Genomic DNA, 24,040 nt, shown 5'->3' with positions numbered 1-24,040 from the left:
ATCTCAGTGCGGGGGCAGGCCTGTTTTGGTGGATGACCGCTCGCGACCTGATGCCGCACTGTGCAGATGCGTACGCGTTGAGCCGCCAGTAGTGTTGTACTAGCTTCGGGAGGAGGACGCGCTCGCGCTACTCGGTTTCCTGCAAGTTTCGTTACAATGGCGCATCGTAAAAACAAAATAGTACTAGAAAATGATAGAGATAACGAAGAAGAATACGGTGGTTCATATTTCGAAATCCCTAAACGAAATAAATACAGAAAAATATTTCAAAAACAAGAAGTTAAGCCATCCACCAGCAGAATTACAATAAACATCGAAGTTTTTTTAGCGATGACAGTGAAAGTAACGAAGAAATTTTGTCGAAAAGAAAAAAAAATGAGTCTCCTGGTTCTAGAAATCATATTTACGTCAGCCCCATTGGGACAAAACTTCATGTGATGAAATCTGTCTCCAACTATACAAACACACGTAAGTTTAAATTCAGTAGTGTTATTTAATTTGATTTATCTATCAGTAATTATTAAAAGAGTTTGCATCATCTTACTTTTCAGACGATCAGAGATTCAGCCTGCATTGTATTAACAAGCTGGGTATAACTAAGACAGTGAAATTTTAATATATATTTATATATTATACATATTATATATAATAAATTTAATAAAATTAATGACTCGATATTTTCTTTTCTTTTACTATCCCATCACTACAAAAATTACACTCTAGTGCGGTATCAGGCCTTATCGACCAGACATTTTCGATTGCTAATTTCTCATTTTCTATTTGGAGGAGCCAGGGGCGGGACTAATGTATAGACAAGTGATTCATGAGGATTTAAAAAGTATAAAAATTTGTAATGTAAAATGCGCCTTGACTAAGATAATAGGGTTTCAATACCACCCAGAGGTGTCGGGTCGAAAAGGCCTGCCACGCACAATAAGAAAGTCAAGTGGATGCATTTTTGGACTGCCGTCGCACCAGCTGAAAGTTACTGGTTTTTTTTACGCAGCCAACGTGTTAAGGGAAGATTAAAATATTAAGCTTGTTCTATCCTGCCAGTCAAGTGGTCAGCAAAGAAAGAAATGGGTAGATGATAATGAACATATGTTACTTTGTCAATCACTGTCGATTTTAGCCACGATGATTAGAGTTAGGACATTTAAGATCATCACTCTGAGGATGAGTGACATGACGTCGGTGAAGTTCGTATTATCAGTCGTCGCGCTGGTCATCCAAGGCAAAAATAATCTCGAAGAGCGATGTTCAACAAGAATAGAAATGGGTTGATGATTATGGCAACTGACGAATAATGTCACTTACCGACAATAGTAGCCAAGATGATGAGAGCTAGGACGACGGAGGTCACCGCCATGAGGACGAGCGACGTGACGTCAGTGGAGGTCGAGTTGCCGAGCGTCGCGTTGGTGACGTTGCAGCCCCACGACACCGCGTCCACCCACGAGCAGTTGCTGTCGAACCACTCCGACGTGGGCGGGTATGTGACTTCATCTGGAAGAAGATGATGAATTAGTATTTGTCGTATATATTTAAGACCCTTGTTAGTATTTTATTGTTCCTAGTAATAGATTCAAACACAAAAATACACAGTTTACTTGGCTAGAAGAAATCGGTTATATTCTGCGAAAAATAGCGTATTGACATTTTAGGAATTTGGTTTTACAGCGACGACGATATTTTCTCTCTCTGTATTTTATTTGTATTGTTAATCCATTGCTGTCTACTTGGCTATCATCACAATAAATGTGATATGTGACTACAGTTCACCACAATGAATATCTTCGGGTTCCTAATACGGTCGTCGTAATCTTTTATCATCACTTGTAGAGAAAATATCTGAAACAATATTTTAGTTCTACGTAAATTAGGCCATGTTCCGTCTAGTATACTTAGCCATCCACTTTTAATATGAAATTTAATTATTTACTATGTTTTCTTGGATATTGTTAGGCTCAAAATATACCGGTCTGGGATTAATGTCGTCGACAATTAATAAGGCCTGGCGATTAATTATCGTTGAAATATTATAAAATTCAACTCTGAAACGACAGCGGCCGACAAATGAAAGGGTTGAAGAGTTATAAAGTAGACACCTGACAAATTGAATATATTAATAATTCCGAATAATTAGGGGTTACGAAGTTATCTCCGTTAAAGTTTATGGAATTATTTAAATGTAAAATAGGTTGAAGATTCAGTGATCATGCAGCCCATCTTCTAAATTAAGAAACTTATGCGGATTTAATTGACAATAATAATTGAAATTGTTTTGACCAAATTATCATTACGTTAAATATGCAACCCATTTTTTATACTTGATTGGTTTGCTTAATTGAACTGAATAACAATAGAATTGACGAAAGGGACTTTGATGAGATTAGTGAACAAACATAAGTTAAATTAGGATTTATTTAAGCCACAACATAAAAGAGAGGTATCCTTTTATAATTTTACGGGTTGCATGATCAGTATTTTCTATTTTAATACCAAAAGTATGTGTACTAGAACAGTAAATAGCAAAATTAATGTCTAGAAACTACGATCTACGACAACTGAACAAAACAGCAATACTTCGAAAACAAATTGTAGACTTTGCAAAATGTTACAGATTACAGTACACTTATTATATGTCTAAAAGCTACTTGTCGATTTGTCAGCGTCAAGTGGAGCTTATAGAAGTCTAAGGATAAAACAAGAAACTGTAGCCTGGAGTTGTATTTTCTTTCCTTTTCACGAAATTTTAGAAATAACCGAGCCTGCAGTCCACTCGATGGAATGGATCTGCTATTAAATAGGTTTGAAGTACTCAGGAGGAGATTTATGATTAAGTTGTGATTGTTAAAAAACCTGCCACCCCCTGAAGACTCAGTTGGAATGCTTCGTATAAATAAAGACAGAAAAGGCTTTCTAAATAAGTTATCAAGAGGGACTCCTTAAAACTCATCAAACCAGGACACAGAAAGTTAATACAACTGTGATAAGGCAGACATAAGCCGGTGCACACGAGTTGAACTATGAAATGTTCCTTTAGTAATAAGATAAAACTTGACTAACATTAAGTGGACTATAAAGCAGTTTGTCTTTAACTCGATAATATATCGTTGGAAACTCACACAATACTTTAAAGTACCTATCGTAAGTCCAGCTCGCGTCTCGGTCGATTTGTTCACGTCATGCTTGGGTTTAAAGGAAAGTTTAAGGAGGTCGAATGGACTGGTGAAGTCATCTATGAATCAAATAGAAAGATTTTTATAGTGCAGTACTCACATACGAGCACGCAGTTCTAGTGAAGCAAGTAGTAATTGCCTCTCATGGACATCTATTATCTATCCCAAATAAAATTGGAGCTCTGTTGCAATCACCAGCACTTGCAGTCACAGAAAACAGCAGTAGGCAGTTTTAGGTGCGCTGAGATTTTTTACAGATATTCGTAGGTGGCAGAGAGACATCTAGGGGACTGCATGGGCGTTTGCGTTTGTATATTTTTATGAAGATCTTCATTCATGAAGAATTCCTCATTTCACAAAGTGGTAGAATCATCTTTGAGCGTCTAATGTTTCTGGAATTGATTACAGATATCCGTGGAGGCAGTAGCCACTTACCATCAGGCGGAAGGCTCGTTAGCTTCTCCTTTATTATACTCGTAAAACAAAAAAAATCCTACCCAGCACACAATTTGCGTGACAGACATTACAGTGTTCACTGACCCATAGGAATACATAACATGCATAAATTGACAGAGAGTATGATATTTTCAGAATTCAGTTGAAATCGTAGAAGCTTTCACAATATTTGTGAATAGTTCTCAAGCTTTGAACTAACTTTAGAATTATGCACTGAAGCTCATGCTTTTACTAGACATAAACAGAGTAGAAATACAGGTACACATTTTCAAAAGATAAACATGATTTAGATAATGCGTTTGTTTCAATTTTGGACCTCGTCTCATATGCATTGTGTAATATTCAAATATCTGAACTACTATCACAGTTGTGATTATTTGTTTTGGTTATTATGCCGTTTATAAGATTAATGTAACAGACGAGCTTACAGCGCACCTGATTGTGAATTGATGGTAAATGTTTAATTCCATTACACATCCTCCTATCCTCAAATCACACGACGTCCTATGTCATCTTGTTTCATTTTATTTAAATTTTTTTGAGTAAAAAATGTTCAAAATTTTTTGGACCACGGTCGGTCATAAATTATTGCTAGCGTTATGAAATTGTGTTTAAATAAATTGTTATTCATTCCAACTATTCGTTAACGAATGTCCTTTCAACTGTTCAATCTATACAGACAGTTCGGTAACGGAACATGTTGGAATACCGAAGTTTCGAAGCGAGGAACATTCACAGCTGGTACTGAATGGATTCGTAGCGAACATCTCTATTGCCGGACAGTTTCATATTGTTCGGCGATTTCTCAATGCCGTGGGCGGTGTTTGTGTCCGAAATAATGGAAGATGGAGTGATCGAATTCTGTATTGCTCAATACAAGCGAGATTCTTATTAAACAGAGGAACCTTCTTGATTCGAATCTAAGGAAAAACAGAATTGAATTTTTTTTAAATTATAGTGTTGAAAATATAATTTTAATTGTACACTGTACAGTTTTTATGTCTAACTAACAGTCCAAAAATTGGATGAAATAAGTTTGGATGAAACGATATTTCTATGCATCATAAAAATGTATTTCTGTGCGAATGTCTGAATAAAGTCGATTCAGTCGATTCTACTGGTAGCCGATATAAAATTACAGGCGGATGAACACAAAAAAAATATGTTGTTTTTGAATTGAACTTGCCTAGAACCTCTTATTATAATTCACTGGATACCGGTCTCTTTCCACAAGCGGGGAAGACTAGCATACTCCACTACGCTGCTCCAATGCGTATTGGTGGAGGAGGTATCCGTTATCGGAAGCGACGGCTTAATGTACCCCTGAAGCTCCCCTGAAGCGCGTATGAAATTTAACCCCTAGAGGTCACTCATCTGATTACTATATAAAGCGTGGGGTGTTGTGCGCTTCGATGTCGATCTTAATCTTAGTTCATTTCATTCTATAGACACTGGTGGTGTGCAGTCCCTATCTCCCTGAGCTAGGGGTAACTGCCCCGAAATAAAAGATGTATACTGTGTTTGAGCTGTACCCTTACCATAAGTTTTCAAAACATCCCAAAATTTTACGTTACGTTTACTCAATACATTATTCTGTTCCGTTTGCTTTAGTAGACTGAGTAAACGTAATAATAAGTAAGTGCTCAAGTCTTTTTGTCTGCTTACATGTTCGCAAAAAAGAGAGACAAAACATAAAGCGCCATTTTGTCAATTTAGACATTTTATGTTACGTTACTGACACTATAGTTCTGATACGATCCGCTAGGGGCGCTGATTGGAAATTGTATGAGCAATACGTAAACAAATACCAAAACAGTCATATTTATCAAAACGTAAAAACTCATGGTAAGAGTACTGGTATAATATTAACTGAAAATTTACAGAATAGTAGCGTGCGGTCGCTTTGAATCTTTTTAAGGGACTTGCTGGTCGCTCGCGGATCAATGAGTTCCCGCCTCCGTCGCCTTGGTGAGGGGGGCGGAGGAAGGTGCGCCCCGCACCGCTTCCCCGCACCGCTTCCCCGCACCCGATCGCGTGCGCAGGCCTGTGGCGCGTTCACGGACTGTCTGAAAAGTTTCTATAATATTCTGTACCAGAATCACAGTGACCACTCATCTGAATTCTCCTTTATTAAGTACTTTAATTTCATAAAAAACAGTAATCATGTTTCATGAATTCCAAATTGTAAAAAATATTTCAATGTGACTATTAGTAATTAAAATATTGACATTGTTAAAAATTGACTCTAAAATATATTTTATAAAATAATTGACATAAACTTAATGAATAATTATAATACTAAGTATAATTTTATATTTGCATGCTTTTTAGCAAAATAAGAGATCATTGTATTGATTGAACACCTATTGTATAACCTTATTTGCAAATAAAGACTGATTTGATTTGATTAAAACTGACAGAGAAGGATATACAGACTTTAAAGTCATAACTTGTCTAGCTCTCAACTTAGTTTCTAATCTGTTGTGAATGATTCTCGCGAAGTGAAGTAAAGTTCTGTCTGCAATAAACCAATTCTCGATTTATCTACGTCAAATGTTTGGCTTCTAAGTTTTGAACTGGAAGTTTCTATGAGCCTTGTGGCTTAGTGGTTGGTTTGCTATTAATGTACCAGGTTTGATTTCTACCCAAGTTTGATTATGAGTTTAGAAATGAGGTCAGAGGGTCAGAGTGCTTCCTATTTTGTCTTTGTGTGTACCGATGGTAGCCATAATACAGGGATTTATAATATGGTATTTTTAATGCGTTAGTTAGTAAGTGCATTTGATGTTTGCAATAAGTTTGTTAAAATTTTCTTTCGTCATGCCACGCGGTTATAAAATTGATGGGCAAGAAAGGTCCTCCCAATGCGTTTAGGCACCAGAAGAAAAGTTACCGAATAGCGAATAATGGTGATACATAAGCAGTGATAGCCTAGTGGTTAAGAAACGCGGCCTCTCGATCGAGGGGTCCGAGGTTCAAATCCCAAGGCACGCACCTCTGATTTTCAAATTAATGTGCGTATTAGAAATTAATTATCACTTAAAAACGGCGAAGGAAAACATCGTGAGGAAACCTGCATACCTGAGAGATTTATAAAAAAAAAAAAAAATCTTAAGGGTATGTGAAGTCTACCAATACGCACTTGGCCAGCGCGGTGGACTATGGCCTAATCCTTCTCATTCTGAGAGGAGACCCGTGCCCAGCAGTGGGACAGTAATGGGTTGATGATGATGATGAATAATGGTGGTCTGCAGGAGTTCGAGACCCTGGTTCGAGGAGTTGGAATAGTGCCAATTAAGGAATTGCTATGATTAGTAGTGCAACTTAAAAGACTGATGGATGTATTAAGACTGCATGATCATATTCTAGGTACTTTATTTCCATAAAAAAAACTTGCAAAAGTAACTTGCAAATCAGTTTTTAAGTGCTTAGAACTTTAAGCAAGGTGACTGCAGTTTCGATTTGTCTACGTCTACTTCTTAGTTTCCTAGTTTAGTTTCCGAGTTTTGAACTAAAACTTCGAGTCTAAGTTACTCTGGTCCATGATTAATAGGATTATTTCAATTTAGTGTTTGTAATTGATTGAACCGGGAGCCTAGGTATAAATTATGGTCTCGCAAATGTTGGAGGTCTGAGGTTCTAGTCCCAGGCACGATTGATTTTTGATATTATAGGCGTTTTAGAAATAAATGATTACAAGTGCAAACAGTTCTACTGTTCTACTGTTTGCACATGTGAAAGTTCGTAAAGAAACAAACATCCCAAATTCCTCAAAAAAAGTCCAATCTGCATTTGGTCAGCAGTGGACTAAGTTAAAACGCCTCGTATTAGTTTTTTTTAGTCGATTGAAGTAGCAAAGGAAGACGTAATTTAACGCAAGTACCACTTACTTACCACCACTGCCACCAATGGGCATTTGCTCCTATCGAGCAATCTCGTTCTATCTAAAAACGATTATAGATGCATTGCCAATTCTGAACATAAAGATGTACTCATAATATATGTAAATCAGTCTTCACCCACACTTTTTAACCAACTTCAAAAAGGAGGAGGTTACACAATTACCGTATATTTGTTCTTTTTTATGTTTGTTCATCTATCGCAATAAATGTTTTACGCTAAAAACAGGTATGGCGGTGGTACTTCGGCCAAACTATACCGGTTCTAAGTTTCTAAAGTTAAATGTCTTTGTTTTACCAAGGTGGGGTCAACAAACTACTAGTTACCCATCCCATTGTCGACTGCATTCGACGTTGCTTAAATTTATATTTACACATATAAAACAAGTATCAAAACAGGATTTCCGAGATTAATTAAAAATAATCCTACTAATGGTACCCACTTCACTTTTTAACGACATCTCGAGTTTCACACTCCAGGTCATATGTTTGGCAGAGAAGCTATAAAACTTTAGATAATAAGGTAAATGTCACACCGTCACTAGATAATGAGGTCCAAAAATTTTCAGGACTTAATTAATAAGATTCTGTAAGTACAAAATATGTATAAAATATTTTCAGACTCGTCTTGAGTCGTTACACATTATTAAAATTTCCTTAATTTAAGTTTTCTACGTATTTTTATTTGAAAGGTTATTTCATCATTTCGCCCCTTACCATGGGTAGAATCCGATGATGGAATCTTTGAGCTTTGGGCTGCGTCCTCATCAATGTGTTCTTCCCTAATGTTTTGACATAATTTGTAATAACTAAGTTACTGTCGTCCAAATGACCATAGAATTTGAAAGTAACATTGTAAAAGGATCGGAAAATTTTCCCTTCAACTCCTGAATCTTGATGAGCAAGTACACTGTCAGCCTAAACCATAGGAGTAAGCCCTTTTGTGCTTCCACTATCGAGTCGTTTACGGTGAGACAAGTTAGTAAACTAAAAAACCTTAAGAGCTACATTTCCGAAGTGTCGTTAGAGATGTAGATTATTCACACTCGTATCACATACATCAATGTCTTTCTATAGCAGCTTCTCTTAAATGACTGATTATAATATGAGAGACTTTTTGCTACAAAGAGAAATAAGACACGAAAACATTTATATGCTTTTTATGGAAATGTAGACGATGTTATGTATTGCTGCCAATGGATATGTGTAATGGATCATGTACAATATTTACGACCAATAGGATAGAAGTCCTAGCTGAGTTTAATCATACGAGTATATGAGTTGCTTTTGCTTTTGTGGAGTTAGGTAAGCTGCCTTATACATTAATATTTTATTTAAGTACACTAGTGTTTTAGTGGAAGCGTGTGGATGCCAGCTGACACATATGAGATGACTCACATTCCTCAGGAGCAAGGAGGTTCAATGCATCTGTGATAATCCTGTTATGTATGTATGTGATGTAGAAATCCTGCTATGGCAGTGACCACCTATACGGTTACCTGATACATTAAAGCTGAATGGAGACCTTTTCGGTTTAAAATTGTTATAATATTTCCTGTTATTTTTAATGGTATTGTGTATTCATATATTTCACCAAATAAATTATTTTTCTTTCTTTCTTTACATGAACATATCCCTTACTTTATTTTGACAGTTTAATTATCTCTCACACGGAACTCGGAAACCTTCAACATTATAACGCAAACAGAGATTATACCAAGTGGAGCCGACTGTTGTACTAATTTACGACGTTCAACCGAATTATTACTAAGTTCTGAGTTGTGGGTGTCATTGAATTAGGGATCCGTTGATTTAAAACGGGATGTTGGGTGTGACAGTTCCGGATATGTTGGTAATAACTGGTTGAGGTTCGTTAAAGCAACTCCATAGTCCACCGCGCTGGCCAAGTATTGGTAGACTTCACATACATATGAGAATTGTTTTTTTTTTATAAATCTCTCAGGTATGCAGGTTTCCTCGCGATGTTTTCCTTCACCGTTTAGCAAGTGATAATTAATTTCTAATACGCACATAACTCTGAAAAATCAGAGGTGAGGATTTTGAAGGTGGTAGAACCCCTAGTGGTTCGACTCCGGCGGGACCACCGCCACACCTATTTCTGCCTAATAATGGTAGTGTTAGGCGCTGCTGTGTTCCGTTTGAAGGGTGTGGTAATGTATGTAGTATGTCTCCCATACTTTTTCGAGGCGTTCCTGCTTAGTCCTCAGGGATAGCAGCGCATTTGTTCATATATTTCACTATTTTTTTCTTTCTTTCTTTCTTTACATGAACATATTCTTTAATTTACTGTGACAGTTTCGACCTCAGGTAGGAATATCTATTCCTATCTGGGGTTGATTACAGATGTCCATGGGCGGCAGTAGCCACTTACCATCGGGTGGACTGCATGCTCGTCTGGTACTCCTATATTATATAAAAAAAAGGTGCGTGCCTGGAATTTAATCCTCGGACCCCTGGATCGAGAGGCCGAGTTTCTTAACCACTAGGCTATCACTGCTTTCTGGCGAATACTGATGCTCACATACGACTGTTTGCAAGGTGGGATCAGTATTAAACTTAAGAGGTATTTACTTTTTTTTTTGTAATAAAGGAATTGAATAGAAGCATGCAGTCAATTTGAGGGCAAGTTGCTTCTGCCGCTTATGGACATCTGTAATAGACACAGGGGGGCCTACCACTTTCATTTTTTAGCGTGAAGCAGTTTCCGTTTTGGTGGATGGATAAATTATTTTCCTTTCATTGTTTCTTTTCATGAAGATATTCGTTAGTGTATTGTATCGCAAGCCTTCAACATTATAACGCAAACAGAGATTATAGCAAGCGGAACCGACTGTTATACTAATTTATGACGTTCAACCGAACTATTACCAAGTTCTAAGTTGTGGGTGTCATTGAATTAGGGATCCGTTGATTTAAAACGGGATGTTGGGTGTGACAGTTCCGGATACGTTGATAATAACTGGTTGGGGTTCGTTAAATCAACTCGAATCGAATGTCTCTGGTGGTTGTGTTGTAGTGAACGTAATCTTTTTTTCTTTGTAAGTGAAGTGAATGAGTTTGTAGCCCACTTGATGGTTAGTCACTGCTGCCGGAGGATTTCTGTACTGAGTCCATATAGATTAAGGATTCCCCTTAAAGCTACTGTGAATTAAGATGGTCGTCTCATACATAATTAAGCTGGAATCCTTAGTCTTTGACCTGGTACCTTCCCGATTTAACCATACAACTATTATCATGTTGCTTTCTTCATTCATAACCACAGACTAAGAAACCTTTGGAGAAGGTGCCATAGACATGTACGAAGACGAGTATACAAACACCCAGATTCAGAACAGAAATTTAAAGTAATTATTTAGATATTTGTGCGGTCGGGAATCGAACCTGACATCCTCTGTGTGTTAGACAGGTACGTAGTCTGTGAGTAGTCTACTACTAGAGTTTTTCAAAATAAATTAAAGTATATTATTATATTCTTTTAAAAACTCTTAAGTTTTAAGTTTTCATATAAGTCGAAATTATAGATTGATAAAATCGGTCCCCGCTGCGCTCTTCGGAAACCAATTATTAATCTGTGGCAGAAACTTTAGTTTCTAGTTTAGTTTAGTAAAGTTTAAACCGCAAAGTTTAAGCTGTTTTGGAAAATGGAAGCTCAATTTCGCAAATTCGCATAGCACATCAAATTTAAATGTATTTTTGAATAATAATAACATTTTTTTTTCTAGAAGTTACTTCTATCCTTCCTATTTTCTCTTTATATATCTCTTTATTATTTTCTCTTCCTTACCACAACCATCAAACTGGAATTAGTAGCGGTGATCTCTTGGGAGTCGAATCGCAAAGAGTTCTACTACCTTCCATTTACTTGCTTTATACTTTTTAGAGCTCTATTTACGTAGTCGGCTTTTACAATGTTTTTTTGTCAAATTTGTCACTTCTAAAATGTTACAAAAACAGACTGTTAGCAAATTTTGTCACGTTCTAACGTCAGCGTTTACCGAAAATGCCTACAAAGAGGCCTGAATTACCTCGAGTTTCTGCAAAAGAGCCGTATCAATTAGTCTATCAGCCTGGGAAAGCTCTGATTTGAATCGTTTAAAAGTCTTAGGAAAAAACAAGTTTGGTTTCCAATACCGTCTGTATGAATTCATGCTTCAATCAAAGGCATTACGAGCTCGTTTTGAATGGAAAATGTTTTAATGATGTTTATTATTATGAATTATATTTGCTAGTTTACAGTAGTTTTTTCTATCATTAATGTAAGTTCGTCATTCTTGTCACGCGTGTTTAAGATGGCCTTAACATGTGCGACGCGTTAATCCCACGCATGAATTAATCCGCTGCAGTCTTCGCGATCCGTACCCTTTTTTTTTTTTTTTTTACGAGGGGGAAACCTTCAAAAGGTACCCGGCGCCGTGGGAGCGACGCAGGGTTATGTGGGATTTTTACCGCACTAAAACCCCCCCGGTGGCCGTCCTCGGCGCTGCGTAGAGGGCTCCGGGATCTCCAAAGGAACGCAACCGGAGTCCTCTTAGCGCGTTGCCCCGTCGGGCTCTGCCCAGACCACCCTTACCACCCACGTACCCTTACCAGGAGCTTTTACGCTTAGACAAATATGACTGTTTTGGTATTTGTTTCCATATTTGCCCATACAATTTCCAATCAGCGCCCCTAGCGGATTGAATCAGAACTATAGTGTCAGTAACGTAACATTAAATGTCTTAATTGAGAAAATGGCGCTTTATGTTTTGTCTCTCTATTTTGCGAACATGTGAGGTAGACAAAAAGACTTGAGCACTTACTTATTGTTACGTTTACTCAGTCTACTAATCCAACGGAGCAGAATAATGGATTGAGTAAACGTAACGTAAAGTTGTGGGATGTTTTGAAAACTCATGGTAAGAGTACTGTGTACATGTAAGTTGATAGGGAAGGCTACAAGACATGCGTGCGGGTGAGATGCGCGTGCCGACTTAAAAACGCATGACAGGAAAACATTCCTATGAGAGGACAGGACAAAATAAATATCTAACATGTTATATCATATGATATGTAACTAGATATGACAATCAGTAATTTCGTGGGCGCTTTTCGATTATAAATTTGGTTTTATATAGCGTACACTTTGAATTTAAAATTGAGGTATTATAAATTACTTAAAACTCCGTCTAAATATATTAAATACAATTTCAATACAAATTATAGGTAAACTATAAGCCACACGTTTAAAATGCCTTATTTTATTATTATATTTTTTGCTGTATAATTATCCATGTTTAAGTAAACAAATGAATTAATTCGCCAAATTGCTCAAATAAAGCTTATAAGCATGAAAATGATAATCAATTAATATGAAACTTGTCAAAAAGAAATAGAATTACTTTAAACAATAAAGTTTGCCGTTTAAATAAACTTATTTTTTTATAATTATAATTTATGATATTATAATATAGGAGTAGCAGACGGCAAGTGGCTACTGCTGCTCATTGACATCTGTAATCAACCCCAGATAGGATTAGATATGCCTAACTGAGGTTGGTCACACATGCGCCGCTGCCCCTGAGGACTAAGCCTGAACACCACGGAAATGTATTCACTAAACAAAATTCACTTGAGATTAAACCTAAAACCCTCTGCGCAAACCGTTATAAAATGTCTCTCAAAGAATCAATCACAAGCATTTGGCGTCTATCCATTAAAATGTCCAATTGAGTAGGAAATCTCGCGAAAGACCGCACCAATTAGTATATCAGCTCTCTTGGGAAAGCGTTTGAAACGATAAAAGTCCGATAAGGGTTTCCGCTATTAGACTCAATTGAAAAAAATCTTAAAAAGTGTATAAAAAGGACGCTTATTTTATTTTTCCATTGAATAATAAGTGTTTTTTTCAAATGTACAATTTAAGGCACAAATGATGATGATTATGCATCATCATCATCATCAACCCATTATTGTCCCACTGCTGGGCACGGGTCTCCTCTCAGAATGTGAAGGATTCGGGCCATAGTCCACCGCGTTGGCCAAGTGCGTATTGCTAGACTTCACATACCTTTGATATTTTTTTTTATAAATCTCTCAGGTGTGCAGGTTTTCTTACGATGTTTTCTTCACCGTATAAGCAAGTGATAATTAATTTATAATACGCACATAACTTTGAAAAATCAGAGGTGAGTGCCTGGGATTTGAAACTCGGACCCCTCGAACGAGAGGCCGAGTTTCTTAACCATTAGGCTATCACTGCTACGTTAGGCTATAAATTGCATAATCTGCTATCTAAATTAATGGTCATTACTAAGTAATGGAATTGAATTATGCTTAAATTCTGACTCGCTTTTTGCCTTAAATATTATCTTACCAAACAAGTTTTTTTATTTCATTTTAGTTTTTTTAAATGTAGGTACTCGTAATATAGTGGTACTCTATATTTATTTATAGAGTATGATTCATATTTTATGTGTAAGTTTTTAGTGTACAAATTAAAATTTTAGTACGCTTCAAAACTTTGGTTGAAATAGTTTTTGTTATGGTGCATAAAATAATAATAAGTACATACTGTATTTTATGTACCTATAACAAGTAGAATAGTAGATGCATTTATAGTCCTTTGGTTGAAATCCGGGCTCTCAATTCTGGTTCCAAAGTTTGATTACAACCACTGATCTCTGATATTCAAAGTATATCAATTGCTATAACGACGAGGGAAAATATTATCAGGAAACCTATACAACTGAAAGTCCAATAAAAAAGTTCTTAACGGTATGTGATATCTACATCTCAGCATTTGGCTAGCATGGTGGACTATGGCCCTCGATCCTTTTCACTCTTAGAGGATAACCGTGCTGAACAATGGGACAGAAATGGGTGGATGACATAGAACTTAGTACCACAATTACGATCCGTTTTTGGTTAATATAGAATTAACGATTATGGTTTCACAATTCACATTCACACATTCGTTTACATCACATTCGTTTAAGTCACAAGACTAATAAGACCCCGTTTACGGACAGACATATAACGTGTCAGGCAGGGCCGTGGCCTCCAAAATCATATTTTATACAACATTTTAACAGGCACGGCCCGTGTCTATGTCGCTGTGTTACAGTCGATATAAATAAGTTGTATAGGAAAATACTTTTTTGTCTGCCACGACATTTGTCTGATACGCTCTATGTCTGTATAAAAGATAGCACTTATGGTAAGAAATTATCTTCATTATAACAGGATTTAGGCTTAACAATAACTCTTGATTCTTAATTAAGTTCACTGACCCGATTCTTGATGCCTTAATGAAGGGCCGGGTATGCGCCGTCACAAAAATAATTATAGGCCCTTATAGAATTATTAGACCCTTTTGTGTTTGCTAAGATCTCGGTAAGGGTTCGCTTGGCAACCGTTGTTATGGATATTAGGGGTTGTGAGAATTATTTAGTAAAGGTGTATAAAGTATGGGAAGTGGAGATAAAGTGATGAGTAAGGGCTGTTATATCTTTAAACATAATAAGAAATGTGTTTCAACGTACCTTTATATTCCGTAAGCTTTTATTTATTTATACAGAGTCTCGACAATAAGTGTACGTTGCATCGAAAGCCCGGTTAAAGTTGCGTTAAAGTTAAATATAACAGTAACTTTGATAGCAGCGATGGAACGTAAAAAATCTGTATGCACCAATATATTTTAGTGAAGGTGGTAAAACCCTTTGTGGTTCGACTCCGGCGGTACCACCGCCACACCTATTTCTACCTAATAACAGTAGTGTTAGGCGCTGCTGTGTTCCGGTTTGAAGGGTGTGGTAAGGGAGACAGACTTTTCCGAGGCGTTCCAGCTTAGTCCTCAGGGGTAGCGGCGCATCTGTGGCCGACCTTAGGTAGGAATATCTAATCCTATCTGGGGTTGATTCCAGATGTCCATGGGCGGCAGTAGCCACTTACCATCAGGTGGACTGCATGCTCGTCTGCTACTCCTATATTATATATATATAAAAAAAAACATAATATGGTGCAACTAATGCATTTTTTAACCATGGATTTCACGGTTGGCTTGCCTTTTGTAGACTTTAAAGTTATGACATGATGCAAGCTACCCTAATTTATCATCAGAGTACATAAACATCGATTACAACATTAAATAAAGGTAGGAAAACTGTATGTAGCCGTTAAGTTACTGGCGAAGCAAAGGTACGAATTTTCAGTTTCATGTATGTTAGTATGTCATATATTTTTTTTTAAACGCGGGCGAAGCTGCGGCCAAAAACTTGGATTATTATAATAAGTTAAATGTCTGTATATGAATGAGGACTTAGAGTTCATTCATATCTAAAAACATAGACTTAAAGACGTATGGCTCTTGCCACGGCCTGTATAAGATACCTTTAATGTCTGCAGATGCAGTTGCCGTAATGCTTTTTAAGTCCCACTATTGGGCAGGGCTTTCTCTAAGCATTTTGGGGAGGCTCGGAGAGTTTTCTACCACTCTGATCGAAGCACCTTGTTGGAGGAGGTAAGGATTAGTTGACTTGAAACCGTTCATAGATGCGTCACTATTGAGAACTAAAATGGTCGGTATTATCATAAGTCAGCCAGCATATACAACATATACCCTAGCATATACCCTTGCACCGAAAATCAAATACTGCTTCACACCAGAAATTCATTTTTGACGTTCATTTTAGCCGCGTACGTGCAAAATGTGGAATGAACTTCCTTCTGAGGTATTCACTCAGGACTATGTCATGGGGCTCTTCAAGAGGGGTGTAAAAGAGCTCTCCTTCAAAGCTGGCGATGCATTGGCGACTCCTCTGGTGTTGCAAATGTCCATAGGTGGCGGTGACTGCTTTCCATCAAGTAGCCCGTCTGTCTTATCGCTAGATTACATATATATAAAAAAAAATAAGTCTATCGAACTATACTGGTTCTAATATCCTTCAAAGTATCTTCAAAGGTTTTACATCACCTCCTTTCCCATTTTTAAATTTCACAAAGAACTATTATAACGCTTCGAACAGTCCATCCAAACCTAATCTACAATCATTTATCATTGGCAACGGTTGCCGAACAAAAACTTTTGATACCTCCCATTTGGGCAATAAATTCAAAAATTGATGACGACATTGCCCTTTCAGTACGTTAATCATTTAATCTATTTTCATTTGAATGGGCTTAGGTCATTTGTTATGATTGATAGGGCTGTCGAAAAAGGGCTTTAAATTCTTAGGGCTTGTATTATACGCCATTTGGGTGGCGCTAAAATGACGCTTTTAAATTGGTAAGATTTTATAGCGGTGTTGCAATTAAAGTAAAATGGAATTAACGGAAAGCGTTCGATGTCAGGGCCTTTTAATGATGATCGTTTAGTTTTAATTAAAGGTCTATGAGGCATTTTGTAGCCAATTGTTTACTTACTAATTAAAGTAAGCTGTCCAATTGTATTTGTATACTAATACCTACTAATTTAACGGCTTTCATCTCTATATTTCGGTAGTTAAATGGGATAATTTTCTGAGTTACTTGCAAAAATTCATATTTCGCTATTTATTAATTTGTCTAAATAAATGAATGGAATTTAAAAAAATAAAAAAAGGTATTGTTGAGATAAATATCAAATTAGATTGTGTTTTTTCTTTAGATACCTATTTTGCTTGAGATTTGCGTAACTTATATAATGTGGTATAAATAGCGGTAAAATGACCCAACGATAAATATGAAAAGAATAATATATGATTTATCCTATTTGTCTCTTAAATTAATTATTGGTTGATGTAATGTATAAATAAATTGATTATTGCAAAATCAAGTGCTACATCGCTCACTACTGTCTTAATCCATTTGCTAGAGATTTGCACGGCTTTCGTTAAAAAGCAAAATTGAACCATTTCCTGAGCATAAGTAAAACGTAAATGTTAGCGGCATCTTAGTGCTCAATAGATTAAGGAACACATCGCCCTTACGGATAAAGAGCGGTGACCTAGATCATTCAGGTGTTTAGGCATTTCGGTTATCTAAGGGCCTCCTAATCGTATTTCCCTTTTCACAAAAAATGGATAAGGGCTTAGTATTTAAGATAAGATATATACAAATCAAACTAGATTCAATTAATATCATGCTATTGTCATACTCGTTTTAGTCTATTTTATTTTAAAGGCCGAAAGTTGAGGAAATTTTAGTCGAATTCGTCCATTCGTCTCATCGTCAACGAATACGTAGCAAAATTTCGTCAAATTATGCATTAACATATCTGTCTTCTATATATGAAATAGAAATAGTGTTAATAACAACAGTGTTAGGCACTGCTTAGTCCTCAGGGGTAGCAGCGCATCTGTGGCTGACCTCAGGTAGGAGTATCTAATCTTATCTGGGGTTGATTACAGATGTCCATGGGCGGCAGTAGCCACTTACCATCAGGTGGACTGCATGCTCGTCTGCTACTCCTATAATATATAAAAAAAAGAAAAAAAAAAACGTTTTCTATATGTATAGTCTAGGATTTTCTGGATTCAATGAATAAAGACAGATACACAAACACCCAGACTCAGAAAAGAAATCTAAACTCATCGATTGGATGTAGGCTGGGGGATTGAACCTGGAACATCTGCGTGTCTTGCACGATGACCACAACACCACACTAGCCAAATACTTTACTTATAAGATAATTCACTTTAAAGAATATATTTCTAATGCAAATACATTGAAACTAAACTGTACACATACAGATGTTCCATATTGTTTTCAATATTTGCTTACGATTCAACGTATCGGAAACTTGGCTTCACTAAACTAATGGGAAAAGTTTCATCCTGAATCTTTTAGGTAGTAAAATGTATTATTTTATATGTTTGTATCTTTTGCTATTTTGTTGGAAAATATGGCTATTTATTATTGAGAATAAGGTAACATTTTCATTTTACAAAAAGAAAATGTCAAATAATTAAACTTGATATTTGGAAAAGGCGATCGACTTATTTATGGAGAAATTTATTGTTTGACAATTTGACCTTAGTTTGTTAGTCGCTAAATAACTTAATCAGAATGTAGCTGAGTTTACTTTAAAACATGTTAGAGTTACAACTCTTACAACTTAAAAGTTTGGTGTTACTTACAAGTAACACCAAATTTTATCGAAGAAAATGTAATATTATTAGTATTTATTGAAAAAAGTAATTGTAGTAGCAACTCTTGATAGATATCGGATAGCACAACGGTTTATAAATCCGAGCTCAACCGACTATAGCCGATTAGCCCTATTTGACATCGATTAGACTTGAATTGTTGTTCTGAGGTAACTGGTGACTAAGTTCGAAGACATCATATTAGTATCAGTAAATATACGCCTAAAAAAATGACTCGCATGGTGGAACGGTCGCCATACGATCTGAGGCGCAAAATGTTGCGAGTTCAATCCTCGGCCAGACGGACATGTGAGTGATGAATTTGTATATTTGGTCCGGGTCTGGGTGCTTGTGTTTTCGTCCATGTCTGTGTCCGTAGCACCCACGACGCAGATTCCTAGTGTGGAAAGCGACATTGAAATCAAAGAACAACCAGTTTTACTCTTGAATAAAAATCACACTCTCTCTCTATCATCGACACTACAGTAATATCAATATTTATCGTAAAATCGACAGTCAATTTTCCTAAACATTATTATATTAAAATATTACTTACAATACGAGTCGTTCAACCCCCGAGGGAGTGTCTGCGAAGCATTCATGTTCGCACCCTGTCGCTCGTCCTCCTGAAACAGAAATATTAATTAACAAGCTGTGACTGCGATTCTGTACACATCAACCCATTACTGTCCCATTGCTAGGCACGGGTCTCCTCTCAGAGTGAGAAAGATTAGGTCATAGTCCATCGCACTGGCCAAGTGCGAATTGGTAGACTTCACCTTTGTAAACGTTTTTCTATACGTGGATTTAAAATGTAACGTCAATTATACAGCGCCACCTATAAAGATGGCGGAACACACCGGTAAATGAAAATCTTGTATACAGGAAATGTCACATTACTTCTGATTTTAAATTGTCAAACTTTTGGTGGAGTAGATTGATTTAAATTAAATTTAAGTTAAGTGTTAAGTCTATTGAATCAGATGTAGTAGGTTTGACGTAATGCGAAATAAAACACACAGACACACATAAATGTTTGCAAAAATATTCGATGTACAGATGTGACATTTTCATTTTATATATAGATGAGTGCGCGATTGTCCAATGCTTGGAGATCGTAAAACGGTGTCACGTAATAATATTATCTTTAATTAATATTTGGTGAACGTCTAAGGATAAAGATTCGACTTATTAATCTATTTACCGCTTAAGGTTTAAATATATCTTCTCTAAATTTCTTCACAGTGAAAGTTAAATAAAGGCCTCTTTTGCGTTTATTTCTGAAGAATTTCTTTCTGTGTTATGATGTAGGTTTTTACATATTTTATATAAATTCTGGAGAAACGAATACTGTAAATCATTTATGTTGTTTCGGTGAATCCTAAGTTAAGTAATGTGAGGCGTGGTCGGCACTTGGATGGGTGGTTAGACGACACGTAAGGCCTAAGATCTTTAGAAAAGTTCTTAGTTCTCAGGGGTAGCGCATAGAGGGGGTGCATCTGTGGCCGACCTCAGGTAGGAATATCTAATCCTATCTGGGGTTGATTACAGATCCATACGGCAGTAGCCACTTACGATCAGGTGGACTGCATGCTCGTCTGCTACTTCTATATTGTATTTAAAAAAGTATAGAAAGGCCCGTGTCTAAAAGTGGAATATAAATGATTGTTGCTTTAAAATAAGCTTTCGACCCGTCTCGAGTCCCGCCAAACATAATTAACGTAATAATTAAAGAGTCCCCCGCTAAGGCTCAGAGGTCATATTTGTATAGCGACATTGATAGGACGAGGTCCTATCGCCAGAGGTGGCGAATCATAAAATAGGACGAGATGGCTTTTAGAAGCGTAGTTTGATATGAATGGAATTAGAAAGAGTAGATTTATTTATGGTAGGTATTTGTGAAACTAATGTGGAGCTCGAATCTCATTTGAATGAAACAAAGATAGATAGAGAGAAACTTATTAAAACATCAACAATATTTAAAACTAAATAAGTAATTTAATCCTAAACATTAGATTTTTAAGTGTTTATAGATTTAATGCTATTGGGATTATTTACAAAGAAAGAAAATCGGAATGCATCCCTATTTTTTCTTTACAAGTAAAAATTATTTAAGTTGAGTGTAACCTTATAATAAAATATACGGGTTATTTAAATATTTTTTTTAATATGGTGTCTACTCCCTTATCAAGAAATATAAGCAAAACTTACCTTTTTGAATTACATTTTTATTGAGACAAGTTGTAACATTGCATTTCTTTTTTATTACATCGCAATAAAATAAAAATGACAAAATCATACTTTCTTTTGAAAAATATCATGGTAGGTAAGAAATTGTAAAGAAAATGCTGGTAGAGAAATAATTAGAGGGTTTCTGAATATTGAAATTACCCGCTAATTGGAATGGGTTCTTTAATTAGGGTGCCATTAATTTTAAGATTCGTTGTCTTTCCATCCTTTAGAAATGTGAGAATAGTAGATTTTTGCTGCGATGCAGTTTTAGACTTCATTTTCTCCAGGGCCTGGGGTGATTATTTAAACCTCTTTGCAAAAAGGGTATTATATTTTGAGAACTTATCGCCTGTGCGCTAACTACTAAGATACATTTTGGGTACTTACGTTTGATGAAAATCTGGTCAATTGTTTAATTTAATATTATTACTTCGATTTAGTAACTGTAAGAGTTTCAGGCAAACAATAGACAAAGTTTTAATTTAGATGTTTGTTTTTGACATTTTTTTTGTTTATTAACAACATCGAAACAAATTAATTAATTGATAACGAGATACGGAAATCAGATCCTTGTCACGTGTCGCGACTCGTTATGTTATTGAGTTTCTTGTAAAGGTCGATTGATACCAAAAACAATGTATTTTTACGCTATTTCTTTCTGTTTTAAAACAAAAAAAATAATATTTTTTTAATATGCACGTCATCAAAAAATTATTGACAAACAGACATACTTAAGGGTAAACACTTCATATAGAAGAAACTTGCTTCTTTTATATCTATTTTTAAATACACTATTCAAAAAGGAAAAAGAAAAACTTCAAAATCATATTTATTATCGAGAAAGTCGCGTAAACAATACTTTTCCATCCTATTATGATAAGGTAACTTTATATAGAACTAAGGGAGCAACTCTTAACTCCAAAGAAATGTACCAGAAGTTTGCATGCAGCGGAAGACTCTTGAAATATTTTGCCGCAAACTTTCTCCCACGTCTTTTGAATTTCAGATAAAATTATATTATAGAAGTGAATTCGTATAATAACGAAAATTCAATTTTACATTGTAATAGCAAAGTACGTATAAGTTAGAAATATTCTGGTCTAAAAAATATATCGAATTTTTAAAGATATTCGTGGTTTGGCGGTACTACGAGTACAGTTATACATATTCTTGCCTTATAACATTAGCATTAGTATTATTAACAACTTGCCTAATTTACATAGGTAACATTACAGTCTTTACGTAAACATAGTTTTAGTATTGTATGCACATGCAAATAAATGTTATAGAACCAATATGATTCGACCTGGAAATGTACTACTATAGCTGCAACTATTTCTAGTTTAAGGCTGTCCTGCGTTTCAGGCGAAAGGTTCGTATGTCGACTGACTTACATAATTAGGTAACCATCGAGCCTTCAGGAGTTATATATCAGTATTTCATTTTTTTATATATAATATAGGAGTAGCAGACGTGCATGAAGTCCACCTGATGGTAAGTGGCTACTGCCGCCCATGGACATAATATGCAATCAAGGTCAGATAGGATTAGATATTCCTACCGAGGTCGACCACATATGCGCCGTTACCCCTGAGACCTAAGCTGGAACGCCTTAGAAAAGTATATCTCCCTTACCACACCTTTCAAACCAGAACACACCAGCGCTTCACACTACTGTTAATAGGCAGAAATAGGTTTGGCGGTGATGCCGCCGGACTTGAACCACAAAAGGTTCTACCACTTTCATTTATTTTATTATTTTAAATACTATCGATTTATCAAGGCCAGTGTAGTCGTCATCAACTCATTACTGTCTCATTACTCAATGGGTCTCATCTCAGAATGAGAAGGATTAGGCCATAGTCCACCGCGCAGTAAGTACCAGTGTACTGGTAGACTTCACATACCTTACAACCAGACTAGTGCAGAAATAATTACGTAGTATTTGGACAAACGGAAAATTTACAGTTTCTTATTAGTAATTTGTTATACAAAAATAAGGTCAAATGAAAGTAGACCTCGTTAAACTAATGTATCAGACTTTGTAGGCATGCAAGTCTATTGAAGTTTCTCGTTTCGAAAACTACCGACAAAGTTCTCACGTCTTCTCCATTTGCGAATATCGAATGGGTTTTCGCATCTTGAGTGCATATTAATGTTTTTGAGCTTTTGGTCTAGTTTTGTCTGTGATATCTGTAAAGACGTTCACGTGTAGTCTTTGGAATATGTTATACTTTGAATATATTTGTATTTTCGACATTTTCATAATTAATGTAGTATGTCTAATACATAATAATATATAGTTCATTCACAAAGAGTTTACTTCAAAATTATGATACGTCAAAAGTCTTTAACCTAAGAATAGATTCATTTAAAACAGGGCGAAATAGCGTTTTAAGAATAAAAAGTATCCTTTATGCATGCTTTCTACTCGTACATGCCGACTTTTATTATTTTTTGATACATCAAATAAGGCATTAAGAATAAATAAAAAAGAATTAAGGCACGCCAAGTTTTAAATTATGATAATTTTTACGTTGTAACATGGTAAAATAAATTCATTCCTCTTCGTATGGTAATTAAAAAGAGCATCTTTTAAATTCTACATCGCTTAAAAACTCATTTTGTCTCAATAAAGGATACTTGTATGAGAACCCTGGTTCTCCCACGGGCTGAAATGGATTAGAGCGATTGGTCCGCAGTATATCTTATATATAAAATTCTCGTGTCACGATGTTAGTTACCGTACTCCTCCGAAACGGTTTTACCGATTTTCACCAAATTTTATATGCATATTCAGTAGGTCTGAGAATCGGCTGCTATCTAGTTTTCATACCCCAAAGTGATAAGGGTTGTTTACTCTTAACATTTTTTTATTTATATGGAAACACAGCGATTGCCGGATCAGCTAGTAATGTATAAAATATCATTGACTTCGTTTTAGTACATTAGTAAATAATAAGCATGATTTTTTAAAAGCATATATTGTATAAGCGAAGTCGCGAAAACAACTAAGTTACTAAATATCATAACTTTCGTACCGAAACTATGTCGGTATGCGGACAGCCTATCGAAGTTTCCCTTAGCAAACTTCCGCTCACATCTTTTCCCCATTCGAGACTACAAATTAGGTTTTCGCAAAGTTACA

The 24,040-nt window shown here is 36.0% G+C and overlaps 1 protein-coding gene across 1 annotated transcript in view; it reads right to left on the bottom strand.

Moving 5' to 3' along the window:
* Positions 1-24,040, bottom strand: part of LOC140757264 (5-hydroxytryptamine receptor) — a 93,438-nt gene that overhangs the window by 19,743 nt on the left and 49,655 nt on the right. The window contains exons 2-3 of the mRNA XM_073092866.1: positions 19,217-19,286; positions 1,318-1,506 (exon numbers count right to left, since the gene is read on the bottom strand). Coding sequence (XP_072948967.1) covers positions 1,318-1,506; positions 19,217-19,262 — 235 coding nt within the window. The 5' untranslated portion in view covers positions 19,263-19,286. The remainder of the gene's footprint in view (positions 1-1,317; positions 1,507-19,216; positions 19,287-24,040) is intronic.

Source organism: Epargyreus clarus, unplaced genomic scaffold (genome assembly GCF_041222505.1).
Source record: "Epargyreus clarus isolate Ecla_fem2 unplaced genomic scaffold, WU_Ecla_fem_2.2 ptg000004l, whole genome shotgun sequence".
Classification (NCBI taxonomy): domain Eukaryota; kingdom Metazoa; phylum Arthropoda; class Insecta; order Lepidoptera; family Hesperiidae; genus Epargyreus; species Epargyreus clarus.
Note: the sequence above shows the minus strand (reverse complement) of the source record. Positions and strands in the feature narration are given on the sequence as shown.